Source organism: Lucilia sericata, unplaced genomic scaffold (assembly GCF_015586225.1).
Source record: "Lucilia sericata isolate MDLA Ls3-8-SP2 unplaced genomic scaffold, ASM1558622v1 Contig000758F_arrow, whole genome shotgun sequence".
Lineage (NCBI taxonomy): Eukaryota > Metazoa > Arthropoda > Insecta > Diptera > Calliphoridae > Lucilia > Lucilia sericata.
This window is the reverse complement of record NW_023994755.1, coordinates 43,131-62,541: the sequence shown is the minus strand read 5'-3', so window position 1 is coordinate 62,541 and position 19,411 is coordinate 43,131. Positions and strand designations below refer to the sequence as shown.

The 19,411-nt window shown below is 30.2% G+C and overlaps 3 protein-coding genes across 4 annotated transcripts in view; 1 reads left to right on the top strand and 2 right to left on the bottom strand.

Moving 5' to 3' along the window:
* The window catches only part of LOC119607892 (neuropeptide CCHamide-2), a 28,337-nt gene extending 21,763 nt beyond the window's left edge, over positions 1-6,574 (bottom strand). The window contains exon 1 of the mRNA XM_037962019.1: positions 6,293-6,574. The gene's annotated coding sequence lies outside the window, so the exon portion shown is untranslated. The remainder of the gene's footprint in view (positions 1-6,292) is intronic.
* LOC119607889 (protein AAR2 homolog) overlaps positions 1-19,411 on the top strand; it is a 66,692-nt gene that overhangs the window by 30,303 nt on the left and 16,978 nt on the right. The window lies entirely within an intron of this gene.
* On the bottom strand, positions 11,102-17,680 carry LOC119607891 (GILT-like protein 1). 2 transcript variants are annotated; one of them, XM_037962017.1, is made up of 5 exons: positions 17,383-17,680; positions 12,035-12,169; positions 11,576-11,935; positions 11,401-11,508; positions 11,102-11,208 (listed from the first exon to the last, which is right to left on the bottom strand). In XM_037962017.1, the coding sequence occupies exons 1-5, from the start codon at positions 17,440-17,442 to the stop codon at positions 11,200-11,202; spliced, it is 672 nt and encodes a 223-aa protein (XP_037817945.1). In that variant the 5' UTR covers positions 17,443-17,680; the 3' UTR covers positions 11,102-11,199. The 2 variants fall into 2 exon arrangements, with proteins under 2 accessions (XP_037817945.1, XP_037817944.1); XM_037962016.1 differs by having other exon boundaries at positions 11,102-11,508.

Genomic DNA, 19,411 nt, shown 5'->3' with positions numbered 1-19,411 from the left:
TAGATAATGTCTTAAAGACAGACATATACAATTTTACTAGGTTCTTCTTAATGTAAAATTTAAATTCTTTAATTAGTTGTACCACCCTAAATATTTCTATATATTAGAATATACTACGTATTCTTTGTTAATCCCCGGGTTGTACAGATTATTTTGATTATTTTTCTAATTATTCTCAATTGATAATTTTAACGATTAAAAATACAAAAAATACACCTAGAAAGCAGATTTCTTGAGAATTGAAAAACAATTGCTAATCTCTAACATTAAATTGTTATTTATTTGTTTTATAGGTGAGCGGCCATTTAAAAGGTTTATTGTTTCCTTCTGATATGAACTTATATAAAAACATATATTATGTACATATTTATATGTATTAACTCAAGTGAGGTGTTTAGCCTAAACGAGAGGACCCTTTTCCGAGTTCCCCAATTTTCTATACGTAACATACTTTATAACACATTTTATTTCATACGGTATAAATAAATACTTTTTGGGGTCTATGACTGACCGATATTTTAAATGTGTTGTAAACGAAATTGTGATGTGTATAAAAATACATATAATTTGTGTTAATTGAAGTTCAATGTTTTTTTAATTTTCTTTAAAAAATATATTTAATCTCTTCAACTGGGAAAATTTCGAATAGCAAAAAGATTTTATTAAGCGAAAGTGTTCAAGAGTTCTGATGCATTTAAGTAAACATTTTATAGTTCTAGTTCAGTTCTAGTACAGTTCTAGTTCAGTTCTAGTTCAGTTCTAGTTCAGTTCTATTTCAGTTCTAGTTCAATTCAGTTCTAGTTTAGTTCTATTTCAGTTCTAGTTCAGTTCTAGTTCAGTTCTATTCAGTTCTAGTTCAGTTCTAGTTCAGTTCTAGTTCAGTTCTAGTTCAGTTCTAGTTCAGTTCTAGTTCAGTTCTAGTTCAGTTCTAGTTCAGTTCTAGTTCAGTTCTAGTTCAGTTCTAGTTCAGTTCTAGTTCAGTTCTAGTTCAGTTCTAGTTCAGTTCTAGTTCAGTTCTAGTTCAGTTCTAGTTCTAGTTCAGTTCTAGTTCAGTTCTAGTTCAGTTCTAGTTCAGTTCTAGTTCAGTTCTAGTTCAGTTCTAGTTCAGTTCTAGTTCTAGTTCAGTTCTAGTTCAGTTCTAGTTCAGTTCTAGTTCAGTTCTAGTTCAGTTCTAGTTCAGTTCTAGTTCAGTTCTAGTTCAGTTCTAGTTCAGTTCTAGTTCAGTTCTAGTTCAGTTCTAGTTCAGTTCTAGTTCAGTTCTAGTTCAGTTCTAGTTCAGTTCTAGTCAGTTCTAGTTCAGTTCTAGTTCAGTTCTAGTTCAGTTCTAGTTCAGTTCTAGTTCAGTTCTAGTTCAGTTCTAGTTCAGTTCTAGTTCAGTTCTAGTTCAGTTCTAGTTCAGTTCTAGTTCAGTTCTAGTTCAGTTCAGTTCTAGTTCAGTTCTAGTTCAGTTCTAGTTCAGTTCTAGTTCAGTTCTAGTTCAGTTCTAGTTCAGTTCTAGTTCAGTTCTAGTTCAGTTCTAGTTCAGTTCTAGTTCAGTTCTAGTTCAGTTCTAGTTCAGTTCTAGTTCAGTTCTAGTTCAGTTCTAGTTCAGTAGTTCTAGTTCAGTTCTAGTTCAGTTCTAGTTCAGTTCTAGTTCAGTTCTAGTTCAGTTCTAGTTCAGTTCTAGTTCAGTTCTAGTTCAGTTCTAGTTCAGTTCTAGTTCAGTTCTAGTTCAGTTCTAGTTCAGTTCTAGTTCAGTTCTAGTTCAGTTCTAGTTCAGTTCTAGTTCAGTTCTAGTTCAGTTCTAGTTCAGTTCTAGTTCAGTTCTAGTTCAGTTCTAGTTCAGTTCTAGTTCAGTTCTAGTTCAGTTCTAGTTCAGTTCTAGTTCAGTTCTAGTCAGTTCTAGTTCAGTTCTAGTTCAGTTCTAGTTCAGTTCTAGTTCAGTTCTAGTTCAGTTCTAGTTCAGTTCTAGTTCAGTTCTAGTTCAGTTCTAGTTCAGTTCTAGTTCAGTTCTAGTTCAGTTCTAGTTCAGTTCTAGTTCAGTTCTAGTTCAGTTCTAGTCAGTTCTAGTTCAGTTCTAGTCAGTTCTAGTTCAGTTCTAGTTCAGTTCTAGTTCAGTTCTAGTTCAGTTCTAGTTCAGTTCTAGTTCAGTTCTAGTTCAGTTCTAGTTCAGTTCTAGTTCAGTTCTAGTTCAGTTCTAGTTCAGTTCTAGTTCAGTTTCTAGTTCAGTTCTAGTTCAGTTCTAGTTCAGTTCTAGTTCAGTTCTAGTTCAGTTCTAGTTCTAGTTCAGTTCTAGTTCAGTTCTAGTTCAGTTCTAGTTCAGTTCTAGTTCAGTTCTAGTTCAGTTCTAGTTCAGTTCTAGTTCAGTTCTAGTTCAGTTCTAGTTCAGTTCTAGTTCAGTTCTAGTTCAGTTCTAGTTCAGATCTAGTTTAGTTCTAGTTTAGTTCTAGTTTAGTTCTAGTTTAGTTCTAGTTCAGTTCTAGTTCAGTTCTAGTTCAGTTCTAGTTCAGTTCTAGTTCGGTTCTAAGAATACATATTCTTGCAAAGTCCTGTAAAGATTTAAGTTCATTATGAAAACTACATAATATTGACCTCTGTCAATGCAATTAGATTTTTACTTGCTCTCATTAAGGTCCATTCTTATTAACTTATTAACACACTTTTGCAGTTGTTTCAAATTTAAATATTTACTTTAAAATAAACTTTTACTATTTTTCTATCATCATGATTATTATTATTATTATTTCCTTCCTCTTCAAACAGTTTTATTATTTGACTTTAAAAAGGCTGTCAGACAAGAGGAGGCTACTTAAACACTTGCATGTACTTGAGAGTATTATGAGTTTTTTTTAGAAGCTACACCACAAAGACTTATTATAATTTTGTTATTACATTTGTAATTCGAACAATTTTACATTTTTTATCCTTTAGTTTTTTCAATATAATTTAAAGTTAATCTAAGGTGTAGGGTATATAAGTTTCAGTTAATTCGCCTTACTTCTTTTTTTATTGTAGTTTGTATTCCAGTTTTTGTTAGCGAGAGAAAAAAATGAACATTTGCCAGTTACTTGTCTTATTTGGCAAATAAACCTTTGGGCAATTTTTGCCATTCCTTTTTTAACTCGTCATTTAATGGTTAATTTGATAAGAATAATTGTAACCACAAACACTTTTAATTTAAGATAAAAAAATACTTAATTACACATAAAGTGTAATTATTAAAATACAATTTTGAAAAATTAAGATATATTTAAGAAAAGTTATGGCTTTAGTAAAGTTTTGTATGACCTGCTAAAAGGGTCTAAATTCAAAAATAAAATACCTAGTTTAAATAACGTTTAGCTTCTGTTATTAAATAGATAAACCATTTAAAAACCAATTTAAATGTTCTTAATTTTTAGCAAAAATTCCATAAACTTTAACTCTGCTTTTCTCTCAATTCCTTTAAGTGTAATAGCGAAAAAAATAACTTTTTTATAATTTTTTTCTTTTTTTTTTGCTGTTTTTCCTCCTTTAAATAAAGTTAAGTCAACATCCTTTTAAATACAAGTCTATATTCTTATTATTTTTGTTACTGTACAAATAAATAAACATAAACGCTTTTTTTTCACTTACTTTCTAAAAAAGCGAGAAAAATAAGATGAAACGCTGCTGGAAATATGATTCCTCTGCTTTTAATTGGGATCCTGGAAAAGTTTTTCGTTTTATGAAAAAAAGTTAAGAAAAAAACCTAATAAAATATTAATAATTTGTAATTGCACTCTTTGAATTTTATATTTTAAAACAAAAATTTGTGTGAAACTTCTTTTTTTGTTTTGTAACACACACACACATCAAATCAAAATTGTGCGAATTATTAATAACACTTGGAAATTTAAAGGTTACAATTACTTATCTATGAGTTTTGCCACAATTTTTTTGGGGAAAGGGGGGTTTTGTTTTAAGGTAAGAGTTAATTAACCTTAAATGTTTTAAAACAAAGGAAATTTAATATCTTTTATTTCTTCTTAACAAGATGAATAAAGTTATAATTTATATAAATTTTCTGAGTATTTTTTTAAAGGATTCTAGTTCATTCTTTCTACTGAAAGTGTTAATTTAATATAATATTAATTTTTTGTTTTTTAATACTAAAAACATCATCCTAAATAAGTTGTGTGGCTCTAAAATTCCTTAAAGGAAAATAAAGTACCAAAAAGTTTAGTCTTATCAATTTCCATTACAACATTACATAATATGGTTTCATGTTTCTAGGTTCAACAATTCAGAAAATCAAAAAAAAGTACAATTTGTATGAATCCGATATGTTTCTATAATGCAAAAAAGCCAAAAATTACCAGTTGAAGAACGAAAAAATACAAAAAATTTCATTCATTCACTACCCCGAATGTTAAATTTTCTGTTTCTAGGTTGAATATTAAAGAAAACTCAAAAACTACCTTTTGAAGGTTGAAAAAAGTACCATAATGTCCCATTTTAAAGGTTTCCATTTAGTCCGGACTCTACATGCTTAATTTCATGTTTTTAGGTTCAATATTATAGAAAACTTATTAAGTACCAGTTAAACAACGAAAAAGTACCAAAAAAAAAAATAGTTCTTGGTACCACAATTACAAATAACATCCCATTATCATATTGTATTTTTCAAATTAATTATTTTTAGTTTTTTATATTTTTATATTTTCCTATCCCTGCTTAATTTCTCACATACAATTTTCCATCTCTGATTTTTGCAAGAACAAAACAGCAAAGCAAGAATAACATTAACCATATGAAGCTGTATGTTGTTGTTGTTGTTGTTTTTTGGTTCTTTTAAAAAAAATGCTAAATTTTTGATGAAATTTTCAGAGGGTTTCTCTGTTGCTTATGGACTGATTTTGCTCTTTTCAAAAGCATATCTCAAAGAATTGTATTGAAGATTTGGATCTTGCAGATATCTGGGGTCTTCTGAACACTGATTTCAACATACAAACATATAGACGGACATGGCTATGGTTAAAATAAGGTTATTTATTGACAATAGATTAAGGAATAAATCATTAAAAAAATCGATCAATAACTCTTATAGTTCAGATGTACCTGCGACTTAAACATGGAGGATTTCGGGAAAATCAATTTTTTATAATATTTCTAAGAATACTTCTTAATTCTTTAGTTAGTTTTTAACCACTAACCCACCGGAGGTTCTTGTATGTTTTAAATAAAGTATTTTCAGTGTATTATAGTAAATATAATATAAAATATATAAATTCGAATTTTTGGTGGTCAAGTTTTGCAATATATAGGAATTTTCAGTCTACCCTATAAAAATACTATTTTTTTGTCGGTCATATTTAATAAAAAGTTTTTGAATTTGAACATTCCGAATTGAGGTCAGAGTATCGAGAAGACTATAAGATTTAAAACACAATTGTATACATATCGCATTTCAAAAGTTAAAACTCCTGACTTGTACTTTACTTTAGGAACTTAAGGCTATCTATACTTATACTAGGGAATTCAATTGATCAGTTTTTGGTTGTAATCTTAACTGATTCCAAAAATAAATACTGGAGATTGAATGTTGAATGTTGTTATGCCCTTCATCAAAAATAGTAGGAAGTCATGCCGTTGGTAAAACATTGCAATATGTATTAGACTCACAAACGTTTTTATGTGCTGGGTCTTTATTCGATTCTAAAGCGATCTATCCATGTCCTTCCGTCCATCTATAGAAAATGTTGAAAGTTCGCACAAATATTTCCCATTTTTAAGGTTTGTTTGGCATTGAAAATGGGTAATATCGGTGTATGATTTCTTTAAGGCCCTTAAATATGCCAATGATATAGGTTTGAGCATTTTTAAATAAGGTGAACATATAAGGTTCCTTTCAGAAAATTACATTAAAATATCAATATAGAATCAAATTTTTTTCTTCCAAATTTCATTAGGATCGGTCCATAATTAGTCATTCAAATTAGCCCTAATTAGAAGCTCAACCTCGAAAATCACCCTGATGTTAACAATAATATCGATTCAGAAAGACCTAAGTCTATATACTGGACCGCTTTTCGTAATTCACTTGAAATTTAGAACATATGTTTTGATAGGGAATACCTAAGATTCGGTTTAGTTATTTGCAATATTGTATTCGAAAATTCGAAAGACATTTTATTTAATCCTATTTTCGAAATTTAACCAATTCAATTATTTGCACAGTTATTCAACCATTATCGGATTAGCAGATAATTCTTAAATAAACGAATATCCCCTAAACTTCAGAGTTTTACTGCTATTGTAACTAATTTTTTCCCATTTTAAAACTTTTACTTACCACGATTTTATTTTTTACAACAATTTAAATTTTTAAGTTTAATGTCGATTTTTGTAATCTAGTTTTTATAATTTATTTTAAAATATCCCGTTCAGTTTCTTATTATTTTTTTCTTTAATTTTTCACTTGGTTTTTTGTTCAATTAATAAACAATTACACCCGAGTATTTATTTTCCAAAACAATCAACTTGATCTTTGCTAAACGTTATTTTTTAGTTTATGTGTATGTAAATAAAAGAAACACCTTGAGAAATGTTTTCGAACAACTGCCAAAATTTGAATGACCGTTATTTGAATTTACCTTGTTCATTTATATGCTTTCTGGTCCTCTACGTTTGTTTGTTTGACTTCTTTACCACCAGACTTTTTTGCAGGATTCTGTAAAAAGCTGTTCGGTTCATACATACATGTGTATGTGTATTTATTGTTGTTGTTTTCATTGTGTTTTTTACCGTTATGACCGAATCATAACCAACCAAACAACCAATCAGAATCGAAAAGCTTTCACGAAGTGGGTTTAATAAATGATTCGTGTTGTATTATTGGAGTGTGAGTGAACACGAGTACTATGGTTGTTGTTGTTTGTGATAATAAAGCGTAGGTTTGTTCTGTTGCTGTGATAATTTTACAAATTGTACCTGTTGGTTGATTTGGCTAAAATATTCTAACGGGAAATATGGATGATGTATTTATGGATGTACGTGTGGTTGTTGTATATGTATTGCTTGATTAACTTTTTTAAAAAAACAAACATAATTTTTTTGTTTTTCATCATTGATGGTTTTGAACTTTTTGCAAGGTTTTTATGAGAAAAGTAGCGTTGGCGTGTTTTGTGTGTGACGTATTTAGGGAATTAATATTCGTTTATATTTATTTATTTATTTATCCTTACAAAACGAAAACATTTTGTTTATTAGTTAAGCCGCCATTTTAACTGAATGCTGTAAATGATGACCTGTTTTAATTAGAGGTTTAATTCGTGGTTAATGCTGGAAAATAAGATTAAAACTTTGTTTGATGGAAATTGTAATTTACTTCGTTAAAGATGTAAAGTTTTTGAAGCTTATTTATATAGTTATTATATAATATCGATTGGGGTTTCGAGTTTAAAACTGAACTAGAACTGAACTAGAACTGAACTAGAACTAGAACTGAACTAGAACTGAACTAGAACTGAACTAAAACTGAACTAAAACTGAACTAGAACTGAACTAGAACTGAACTAGAACTGAGCTAGAACTGAACTAGAACTGAACTAGAACTGAACTAGAACTGAACTAGAACTGAACTAGAACTGAACTAGAACTGAACTAGAACTGAACTAGAACTGAACTAGAACTGAACTAGAACTGAACTAGAACTGAACTAGAACTGAACTAGAACTGAACTAGAACTGAACTAGAACTGAACTAGAACTGAACTAGAACTGAACTAGAACTGAACTAGAACTGAACTAGAACTGAACTAGAACTGAACTAGAACTGAACTAGAACTGAACTAGAACTGAACTAGAACTGAACTAGAACTGAACTAGAACTGAACTAGAACTGAACTAGAACTGAACTAGAACTGAACTAGAACTGAACTAGAACTGAACTAGAACTGAACTAGAACTGAACTAGAACTGAACTAGAACTGAACTAGAACTGAACTAGAACTGAACTAGAACTGAACTAGAACTGAACTAGAACTGAACTAGAACTGAACTAGAACTGAACTAGAACTGAACTAGAACTGAACTAGAACTGAACTAGAACTGAACTAGAACTGAACTAGAACTGAACTAGAACTGAACTAGAACTGAACTAGAACTGAACTAGAACTGAACTAGAACTGAACTAGAACTGAACTAGAACTGAACTAGAACTGAACTAGAACTGAACTAGAACTGAACTAGAACTGAACTAGAACTGAACTAGAACTGAACTAGAACTGAACTAGAACTGAACTAGAACTGAACTAGAACTGAACTAGAACTGAACAAACTGAACTAGAACTGAACTAGAACTGAACTAGAACTGAACTAGAACTGAACTAGAACTGAACTAGAACTGAACTAGAACTGAACTAGAACTGAACTAGAACTGAACTAGAACTGAACTAGAACTGAACTAGAACTGAACTAGAACTGAACTAGAACTGAACTAGAACTGAACTAGAACTGAACTAGAACTGAACTAGAACTGAACTAGAACTGAACTAGAACTGAACTAGAACTGAACTAGAACTGAACTAGAACTGAACTAGAACTGAACTAGAACTGAACTAGAACTGAACTAAACTGAGCTAGAACTGAACTAGAGCTGAACTAGAACTGAAATAGAACCGAAATAGAAATGAACTTGAAGTAGCAGAGAACTAGAACAGAAAATTATAAGTATCAGATGGGGCATATTCTGATGGGGCATACTTTTAGGCTTTTGTAAATTTACTTTCATAAATAAAATATTTAAAATATATTCTTTTAAACTTTTTACTAAATAAATTTGCAATATTCTAGAAATAAGAAACATACAAACATACATATCTATAAATGTAGATGAAAAGTTAACGTATAATTTATGCAAATTACTTACTATAAATCACAGTTCAAAATCATAATAAACAATCTAATCAAGTCATACCACTATAAATGTAGTTAAACTCCAAGAATGGCGTATACAACTCATAAACGTAATAAAATGTTTAGCATAAATTTGATATTGAAACAATTAAAAGATTATAATAATCGTACTTAATATACGCAATCGATTAACTTTGACGTGGATCTGTTTGTTTGTCGAACTGATGTATGGTTTTTACTAACTGGTAAACTTTGTGATTATTAAAGTTGCAATCAGGGCTAAACATGGTGGTTAATATGACACTACAGAGATTAATTAAACAACAATGTGACAAAAAACTGAGGATACAAAAGTATTGAATGTTCTTTTTTATTAAAATAAAATTTTATACTTCGTTTAACTAAAAACTAACTATATTAACTAATAGCTTAAATTTTTGGAAAATTCTAAAAATTTAACTGTACCAAAAATTATTAGTCACATTGCACATATTTAGTTTTTTTTTTTTTGAATTCAAGCGTCAGCCAGTATCCAAGAGAATTAATCAATTGATAAACAGCTGACAAATAATATTTAAAGGGTTAAATAACAAGGAGAGGGGGACCATTTTGATGTTGGATTATCAATGTTGACGATGATAGTAGTGCATTGGCTCACACATCACAATAATCACTTTTTTCGAATTTTACTATTAGATTATAGTGTTTTTGTCACAATAACACAAGTACTAAATCCGCTGTACCTGTAAACACTTGAAATTGCTGTTTATTGAATATTCAATAATCGCTATTATCGCGGATTTTACAATCACCGACTTTTGGTGACATTTATAGTTAGTTCCTTTGTTTTTCCCAGTAACAGTAGTACACAACAGTGACAACATTTGATTATTGCTTGTTTTTATTAGTCATTACGTGTTTTGGATTTTGATGTTGATAGATTTTTAATTAATATTAAACATATGTTGTTGTTGTTGTGAAACTTTATTAAAGTGTAATTATTATATTGACGTAACTACATAAAGATGAATATAAAACATATTAACAGATAACCGACAATATGGTAAACTTCAAATATGTTGCTTCATCGAATCCTTTTTCGATCCCAATTATATAATTAATCAAAAAAAATTTTGAGAATCTCGATTTCTGATACTTATAATTTTCTGTTCTAGTTCTCTGCTACTTCAAGTTCATTTCTATTTCGGTTCTATTTCAGTTTTAGTTCAGTTCTAGTTCAGTTCTAGTTCAGTTCTAGTCAGTTCTAGTTCAGTTCTAGTTCAGTCTAGTTCAGTTCTAGTTCAGTTCTAGTTCAGTTCTAGTTCAGTTCTAGTTCAGTTCTAATTCAGTTCTAGTTCAGTTCTAGTTCAGTTCTAGTTCAGTTCTAGTTCAGTTCTAGTTCAGTTCTAGTTCAGTTCTAGTTCAGTTCTAGTTCAGTTCTAGTTCAGTTCTAGTTCAGTTCTAGTTCAGTTCTAGTTCAGTTCTAGTTCAGTTCTAGTTCAGTTCTAAGTTCAGTTCTAGTTCAGTTCTAGTTCAGTTCTAGTTCAGTTCTAGTTCAGTTCTAGTTCAGTTCTAGTTCAGTTCTAGTTCAGTTCTAGTTCAGTTCTAGTTTCAGTTCTAGTTCAGTTCTAGTTTCAGTTCTAGTTCAGTTCTAGTTCAGTTCTAGTTCAGTTCTAGTTCAGTTCTAGTTCAGTTCTAGTTCAGTTCTAGTTCAGTTCTAGTTCAGTTCTAGTTCAGTTCTAGTTCAGTTCTAGTTCAGTTCTAGTTCAGTTCTAGTTCAGTTCTAGTTCAGTTCTAGTTCAGTTCTAGTTCAGTTTAGTTCAGTTCTAGTTCAGTTCTAGTTCAGTTCTAGTTCAGTTCTAGTTCAGTTCTAGTTCAGTTTCTAGTTCAGTTCTAGTTCAGTTCTAGTTCAGTTCTAGTTCAGTTCTAGTTCAGTTCTAGTTCAGTTCTAGTTCAGTTCTAGTTCAGTTCTAGTTCAGTTCTAGTTCAGTTCTAGTTCAGTTCTAGTTCAGTTCTAGTTCAGTTCTAGTTCAGTTCTAGTTCAGTTCTAGTTCAGTTCTGTTCAGTTCTAGTTCAGTTCTAGTTCAGTTCTAGTTCAGTTCTAGTTCAGTTCTAGTTCAGTTCTAGTTCAGTTCTAGTTCAGTTCTAGTTCAGTTCTAGTTCAGTTCTAGTTCAGTTCAGTTCTTTAAATAGTGCATTGGGCATTTTCGCTAAACTTAACCTAATTTCATTAAAAACCAGTTAACTTAATATAAAATATATATTATCTTTATTTTGAGAGTCTGGATTTAAATTCTATTTTATATACACTCAAGTATTTGGACGGAAAATATTATACATGATCTTACATTTTCTGAAATTAACAAAAAAATTATTAAAAATATATATGTATTTATACAAAAATCATATATCGAATATCAAAAAAGAGTATTCGATGCATGCAAGAAAAATGAAAAATTAAAGCTTTTTGAGAAAAAGTTTAGATGAAAAGCTTAGCAAAGGCAAAAACCAAAAGACCCACTAAAGGAGTAGCAGCAATGCTTACAGCCGAATTGCGACTGGCGCACATTTTAGGCAAAGGTTGGACAAAGTATTTGCACATGACTCCAACGAAATCACTTTGGGCTTGTTCATTGACTTTAGCGTCGTATTGCTAAAAGAAAGAAATATTGAAAATTTTTTAAAAATATTTTTTTTTATAAATGGACAGAAATACACACCTCTTTAAATACTACAGTGGGTACACTGATCAAAGGGTTTTGGAAAGCCATGGTAGTTTGACCGTGTTTCATTAAAAGCTGGCTGCCCTCAGTGCTGTTGGCACACTGTTGAATATTTTCCCAGTTATTAATGTGATTGTCACGAGCACACCTAGCACCAGGATATACATTGTCGGGGAAATTCTTGCCAGCCTTCATCATACAGTTGATAAAGTCCAATGTCAAAGATTCGCGAGTATATTCTGCTTCATATGAGTTGGCTTGAATGTGATCAATGGCACAAGCATGCACCTTGTTGCCATAGCATTCATTAGGACCATGATGACAATTGAAATTAACTTCTGATCCTTGGGTGGAATACTAAAAAACCCAAACGTATAGAAACATTGAATTGAATATAATGACATTTTGTAATCGAAAATGTTTGTTTGTCTGTTTTGTATCCAGAGAGAAACTTACAGATGATTTACCATAAGGTACCCAAGTTATTTCAACATGGTCTTTTAAATCGCCTTTAACAGCTGGATAAATTTGTTCGGTGATGAATTTAGCACTATCTGGACAAAGTGATTCATAGTACACGGTTACGGGCACCTGCAATTGAAACAATGAAAAAAAACAAAACATTTAGTTAACAGTACTACACAAAGTTGTTGGCAAAAGGAGGGGATTGCGATGTCAATCAAAAAGTACAAATCATCAGTAAAATATTTGCATAACGGTGCAATTCAATTGTTATTGTAACAACGTTTGTTCATCCACATGTGTTGTTTTTATATTCCTTAAATGTGTATTTGATATGGTTGTGTCTAAAATTTGTGCTTTTTTATATACAAGATGCAATTAGTTATGTGTTTTAATTTATAGGGTTAAATACATTATTTTGTAGACAAATGCAAGTCAATGACAATCTTTCAATAAAATAATTTAGGATATTTTGATTTTAATTATAACAAGTTGTTAATGTAGCATGTGTTCAGTTCTTCTGTTCTAATTCAGTTCTAGTTCTGTTCTAGTTCAGTTCTAGTTCAGTTCTATTTCAGTTCTAGTTCAGTTCTAGTTCAGTTCTAGTTCAGTTCTAGTTCAGTTCTAGTTCAGTTCTAGTTCAGTTCTAGTTCAGTTCTAGTTCAGTTCTAGTTCAGTTCTAGTTCAGTTCTAGTTCAGTTCTAGTTCAGTTCTAGTTCAGTTCTAGTTCAGTTCTAGTTCAGTTCTAGTTCAGTTCTAGTTCAGTTCTAGTTCAGTTCTAGTTCAGTTCTAGTTCAGTTCTAGTTCAGTTCTAGTTCAGTTCTAGTTCAGTTCTAGTTCAGTTCTAGTTCAGTTCTAGTTCAGTTCTAGTTCAGTTCTAGTTCAGTTCTAGTTCAGTTCTAGTTCAGTTCTAGTTCAGTTCTAGTTCAGTTCTAGTTCAGTTCTAGTTCAGTTCTAGTTCAGTTCTAGTTCAGTTCTAGTTCAGTTCTAGTTCAGTTCTAGTTCAGTTCAGTTCTAGTTCAGTTCTAGTTCAGTTCTAGTTCAGTTCTAGTTCAGTTCTAGTTCAGTAGTTCAGTTCTAGTTCAGTTCTAGTTCAGTTCTAGTTCAGTTCTAGTTCAGTTCTAGTTCAGTTCTAGTTCAGTTCTAGTTCAGTTCTAGTTCAGTTCTAGTTCAGTTCTAGTTCAGTTCTAGTTCAGTTCTAGTTCAGTTCTAGTTCAGTTCTAGTTCAGTTCTAGTTCAGTTCTAGTTCAGTTCTTCCTAGTTCAGTTCTAGTTCAGTTCTAGTTCAGTTCTAGTTCAGTTCTAGTTCAGTTCTAGTTCAGTTCTAGTTCAGTTCTAGTTCAGTTCTAGTTCAGTTCTAGTTCAGTTCTAGTTCAGTTCTAGTTCAGTTCTAGTTCAGTTCTAGTTCAGTTCTAGTTCAGTTCTAGTTCAGTTCTAGTTCAGTTCTAATTCAGTTCTAGTTCAGTTCTAGTTCAGTTCTAGTTCAGTTCTAGTTCAGTTCTAGTTCAGTTCTAGTTCAGTTCTAGTTCAGTTCTAGTTCAGTTCTAGTTCAGTTCTAGTTCAGTTCTAGTTCAGTTCTAGTTCAGTTCTAGTTCAGTTCTAGTTCAGTTCTAGTTCAGTTCTAGTTCAGTTCTAGTTCAGTTCTAGTTCAGTTCTAGTTCAGTTCTAGTTCAGTTCTAGTTCAGTTCTAGTTCAGTTCTAGTTCAGTTCTAGTTCAGTTCTAGTTCAGTTCTAGTTCAGTTCTAGTTCAGTTCTAGTTCAGTTCTAGTTCAGTTCTAGTTCAGTCCCGATTATTTAGTGTTATCTTTTAAAATTAGAAAACAACAATTGTTTTTTTGAACATGTATTGATTTATCTAAACATGTATTGCCTCGGCTCAGTCAGTGGCGGCTTCCGTTGATAATAATTTCCAATGCGAAAGATACATGTTTTTAATAACAATAATTTTGTATGATGTATTTCAAATCACCTTCTTTTCTTAAAATTATGTTTATCTTTTTTCTAGAAAATTTAATTGTTTTTCATGTCACAATTTATAATTAGAAAATTTAATGTTTATAGTTTTGTTCAATATTTTATAAATCGTTTGTTAAACGGTTTAATGATGAGATCATTTTATTTTTCATTTTAAAAACACTTTTGTACTGAATTAACATCTAAATGATTCAGGTTAATATTTTCTATATAAATAGAATAAAAACTGACAAAATAATCTCATCACATACCTGTCTCGATATAAGTAAATACTTATTATTGTTATTTGAATTCGAAATACAAAATTGTAATTAGCTTATTTTAGCTAATTGTATGTTAATTATCACTTACAAAACTAAATGCAGTTGCTGTGAGAGAAAGTTTGAAAGTGATTGTAAATGTCAATGCACTAATAGGAGGGTCTGTGAGAAACATAAATAAATATTAATGAAATTTGGAAAATTTTTGAATTTTTTTGTTTCACACTTTTGCCTATTTTTAAATAAATTCATTGTGGATTCATGTGAAGAGAAATTATGTCTCATATAGAAATAAATTAGTTAGATATCACACTTTGTCTATTCATAAATAAATATGTCATACTATTGTTATATTCTATTACTATCTATTATTTTATTATTTTTTTTAATCTATTCAACAATAACAATGATAGGTAATAAATTAGTTTAATAATTTATTTTTATTTGTTAATAAATCATGCAATATTACTATTGGCTATTTAATATTTTGTGTCTAACAAATATTCATTGTGTTTGGCAGAATGCTAGAAACATTAGTTAAAAATGTTTACTGGGTATCAAAAAAAAAGTAACTTTTAAATGAGTTTCAACTTTATCAAAACAATTACAAACATTGTGAATTGTCTAAAGAAGGGAGAAAATACGACTCAAGTTTAGCTTAAATTTTTTAAAATATTCTTGATTATTTTAATTAATTATTAAGAAGAAAAAACACGAAACAAAAAGTTAATGCCTGTTTCGTAAAAACCGGTTGTTGTTTGGGGGAAAAAAGTATTCATATTAATTGTTACAAAAATACAATTTGGCAAAAGCGTAATTTAGACAATACACAGCGAGAGCAGTCAGGCATTGTTCAGAAAAATTATAATTTTTTCTGTACTGAACTAGAACTGAACTAGAACTGAACTAGAACTGAACTAGAACTGAATTAAAACTGAACTAGAACTGAACTAGAACTGAACTAGAACTGAACTAGAACTGAACTAGAACTGAACTAGAACTGAATTAAAACTGAACTAGAACTGAACTAGAACTGAACTAGAACTGAACTAGAACTGAACTAGAACTGAACTAGAACTGAACTAGAACTGAACTAGAACTGAACTAGAACTGAACTAGAACTGAACTAGAACTGAACTAGAACTGAACTAGAACTGAACTAGAACTGAACTAGAACCTGAACTAGAACTGAACTAGAACTGAACTAGAACTGAACTAGAACTGAACTAGAACTGAACTAGAACTGAACTAGAACTGAACTAGAACTGAACTAGAACTGAACTAGAACTGAACTAGAACTGAACTAGAACTGAACTAGAACTGAACTAGAACTGAACTAACTAGAACTGAACTAGAACTGAACTAGAACTGAACTAGAACTGAACTAGAACTGAACTAGAACTGAACTAGAACTGAACTAGAACTGAACTAGAACTGAACTAGAACTGAACTAGAACTAGAACTGAACTAGAACTGAACTAGAACTGAACTAGAACTGAACTAGAACTGAACTAGAACTGAACTAGAACTGAACTAGAACTGAATCTAGAACTGAACTAGAACTGAACTAGAACTGAACTAGAACTGAACTAGAACTGAACTAGAACTGAACTAGAACTGAACTAGAACTGAACTAGAACTGAACTAGAACTGAACTAGAACTGAACTAGAACTGAACTAGAACTGAACTAGAACTGAACTAGAACTGAACTAGAACTGAACTAGAACTGAACTAGAACTGAACTAGAACTGAACTAGAACTGAACTAGAACTGAACTAGAACTGAACTAGAACTGAACTAAAACTGAACTAGAATTGAACTAGAACTGAACTAGAACTGAACTGAACTAGAACTGAACTAAAACTGAACTAGAACAGAACTAGAACTAAACTAGAACTGAACTAGAACTGAACTAGAACTGAACTAGAACTGAACTAGAACTGAACTAGAACTGAACTAGAACTGAACTAGAACTGAACTAGAACTGAACTAGAACTGAACTAGAACTGAACTAGAACTGAACTAGAACTGAACTAGAACTGAACTAGAACTGAACTAGAACTGAACTAGAACTGAACTAGAACTGAACTAGAACTGAACTGAACTAGAACTGAACTAGAACTGAACTAGAACTGAACTAGAACTGAACTAGAACTGAACTAGAACTTTACAAGGACTGAAATAGAAATAGAACTGAACTAGATTTAGACCTGGAATTGAATCGAATTCAAGCTGAACAAAAACTGGATTAGATTATTGTATATACTAAAACCAAAATCAATCTATGTAAATAGTCCTGCTGCAATGACCAAGACTTTATTGTGAATAGTATAGTCTGCTTGTTTGAAATCAAAATTCCCACTAAACCAAAGTAAACATTTCTTTTTTCGAATTCTCTTTCAAATCAAACCTTTTGTTTTACCCATCTACGCTTTTCAAAAACATATTTTTTGCATATATTATCAGACCTTGATATTTACAGTTTTGAATAAATATACATATTTGTTTAAACAATAAAGAAATACATACATATGTACATAATTATTGCAGTTTGTTTTTTATTTTATTTCTAAACTGATGTAATCTATCCAGTTTGATGTAATAACAACTATGACAAATGTAAAAACCGGTTTTGCATTTCCAAACCTTAAATGCTCTGTAAACGTACAGTTTATCGAATAGAAAATTAAGTTTTTCATTTCATTAGACGCAATTCTATGTAGTTGGATAGTAAAAAATAAGAAAAAAGACAGTTCAACAAACTACATATTAAGACACATTTAATTGTTTACTATATGGTTTACAACTGATCAGCAAGGAAGGGAGTAAAAGAGGGTTTTAAACGCCGGTAGAAAACAAAGCTTTCATTTGTTTATTTTTTTATAATTGTTGATATCTGTTGGTTATTTTCCATTAGAGTGATTCTTCTGCCACATAAACAAAAACAAAAATTAATTTTTGAAATTATCTCAGGTAGCGAAGCTTAGTTAGCTGTTTCTTTGAATTGAAGTATTTCAAAGTCTCGTACATATTACGTTTGTTTTTATTTTAATACGTGTTTATTTTCAATAAATTGTTTAACCCTAAAAAAAATTGTCAAAATATTACCTTGAGTGCATTAGCGACTGCCAATAAGGCCACAAATAAACCAAAAATTTTCTGAGTCATGTTGGATTGTTGAGGATTTTAAGAATATTCTGTGAGAATATTAATGTTTTTTTGTTTAAAATAAACACAAATTTGTTGAAATTACTTTCAGTTTTTTGTTGCTTAATGTTTTTTTTTATTAAATTTAAATTTTAATAAATGGACTCTTCCGTAACTGCTAACGATCACTTTGAATTTTAAAACCCAACTGTTTATATTTAAGCCATTATGGTTTGCTGACTTGTTGTAGTACTATATATAAAAACAAAATTGAGCTTCACTCAAATGTTGGGCTGGGTTCAGCTATAATAAACTTGTTTTTGTTTTTTGAGTTTAATTTTCTTTACAATTGTGATACTTGAGTAAATAAAAAAAAAACGTTTTTTCTAACCCCACACTCTTGTCTTTCTCTCTAAACATCAGTATAAACAAACGGTTCTCGTGGGGGTATAATAAACAAAAAATTTAACTCAGTTTAATTGTTTTCTTTAATTAAAGTTACAGTGTTGTCAAATTGTTAGGATTTGAAACGATGTTTATCTTTACTAGTGTTTTGAATCTAAAATTTATGTCAAAGTTTTTGAAATTTTAAGTGGGCGTGACATCTGTCATATGCAGTAAAATAATAATATTCGTATTTTAGGGAAACTACAACCTTAAACTAAAACAGCTACGAACTTAAAATATTTTAGAAAAACGTTTTTAGTATGAAGCTTAAGAACTAAAGTAGACCAGCAATAGTGGGCGGGACATTGTCATTAATTTCGTATATATCTGAAACTATAACAGCTAGTAGTAGTGGGTGTGGCACCTACTACATATAGTAAATACTTAAAATTCCTATATCTGGAAAATTATAACAGTTAGAGTCTGTTAGAGAATGACTTTTTCTGTTCACTATTTCGAAACTGTCTGTTATCAACCTTTAAAAAATAACATTTGAACTCGGACTGTTTAAAAAAATTCCAACCTTTGGTCCCTGCAAATATTATAACTATATTATGAGACTTTAAATCAAATTTAACTTTGAAATTGAAACTAATTGAATGGTAATTTATACATCAAAATGTCCCAGCAAAAACTTACACTGAAACGAAAGAGCTTGAAATGCTAAAATTTACTTACACAATAACATTTGAGTCATTAATTTAACACGGGAATGACATTGGAGGGGCAAGAACTTATGACGTTCGCTTACAAATAGATAGTTAAGTAAGTACTTACGGGAGTTTAGTAGTAGTTTTGTTTCTAAGAAAAAATTGCTTACGAAAACACATCCCTATGTTAGTTTTCATAAAAAAAACATTTTTTTTCGATTGTGTTAAAAACAAATGGCATATATATATTTTGTAAGTAAGTACTTACATAATATATTATATGTAAGTCATTACTAGACTTGTCAAAACGGAGTCCATTCGACGCTACCTAAGCTGTTGTGTAAGTACAAGTTATTACCATGTTTTTGATGGGGTTATACATTTGTCTGTAATTAAGTTTCATAATATGTATGTATGTATGTATGTATGTATGTATGTATGTATTATGTATGTATGTATTGTATGTATGTGGTATGTATGTATGTATGTATGTATGTATGTATGTATGTATGTATGTATGTATGTATGTATGTATGTATGTATGTATGTATGTATGTATGTATGTATGTATGTATGTATGTATGTATGTATGTATGTATGTATGTATGTATGTATGTATGTATGTATGTATGTATGTATGTATGTATGTATGTATGTATGTATGTATGTATGTATGTATGTATGTATGTATGTATGTATGTATGTATGTATGTATGTATGTATGTATGTATGTATGTATGTATGTATGTATGTATGTATGTATGTATGTATGTATGTATGTATGTATGTATGTATGTATGTATGTATGTATGTATGTATGTATGTATGTATGTATGTATGTATGTATGTATGTATGTATGTATGTATGTATGTATGTATGTATGTATGTATGT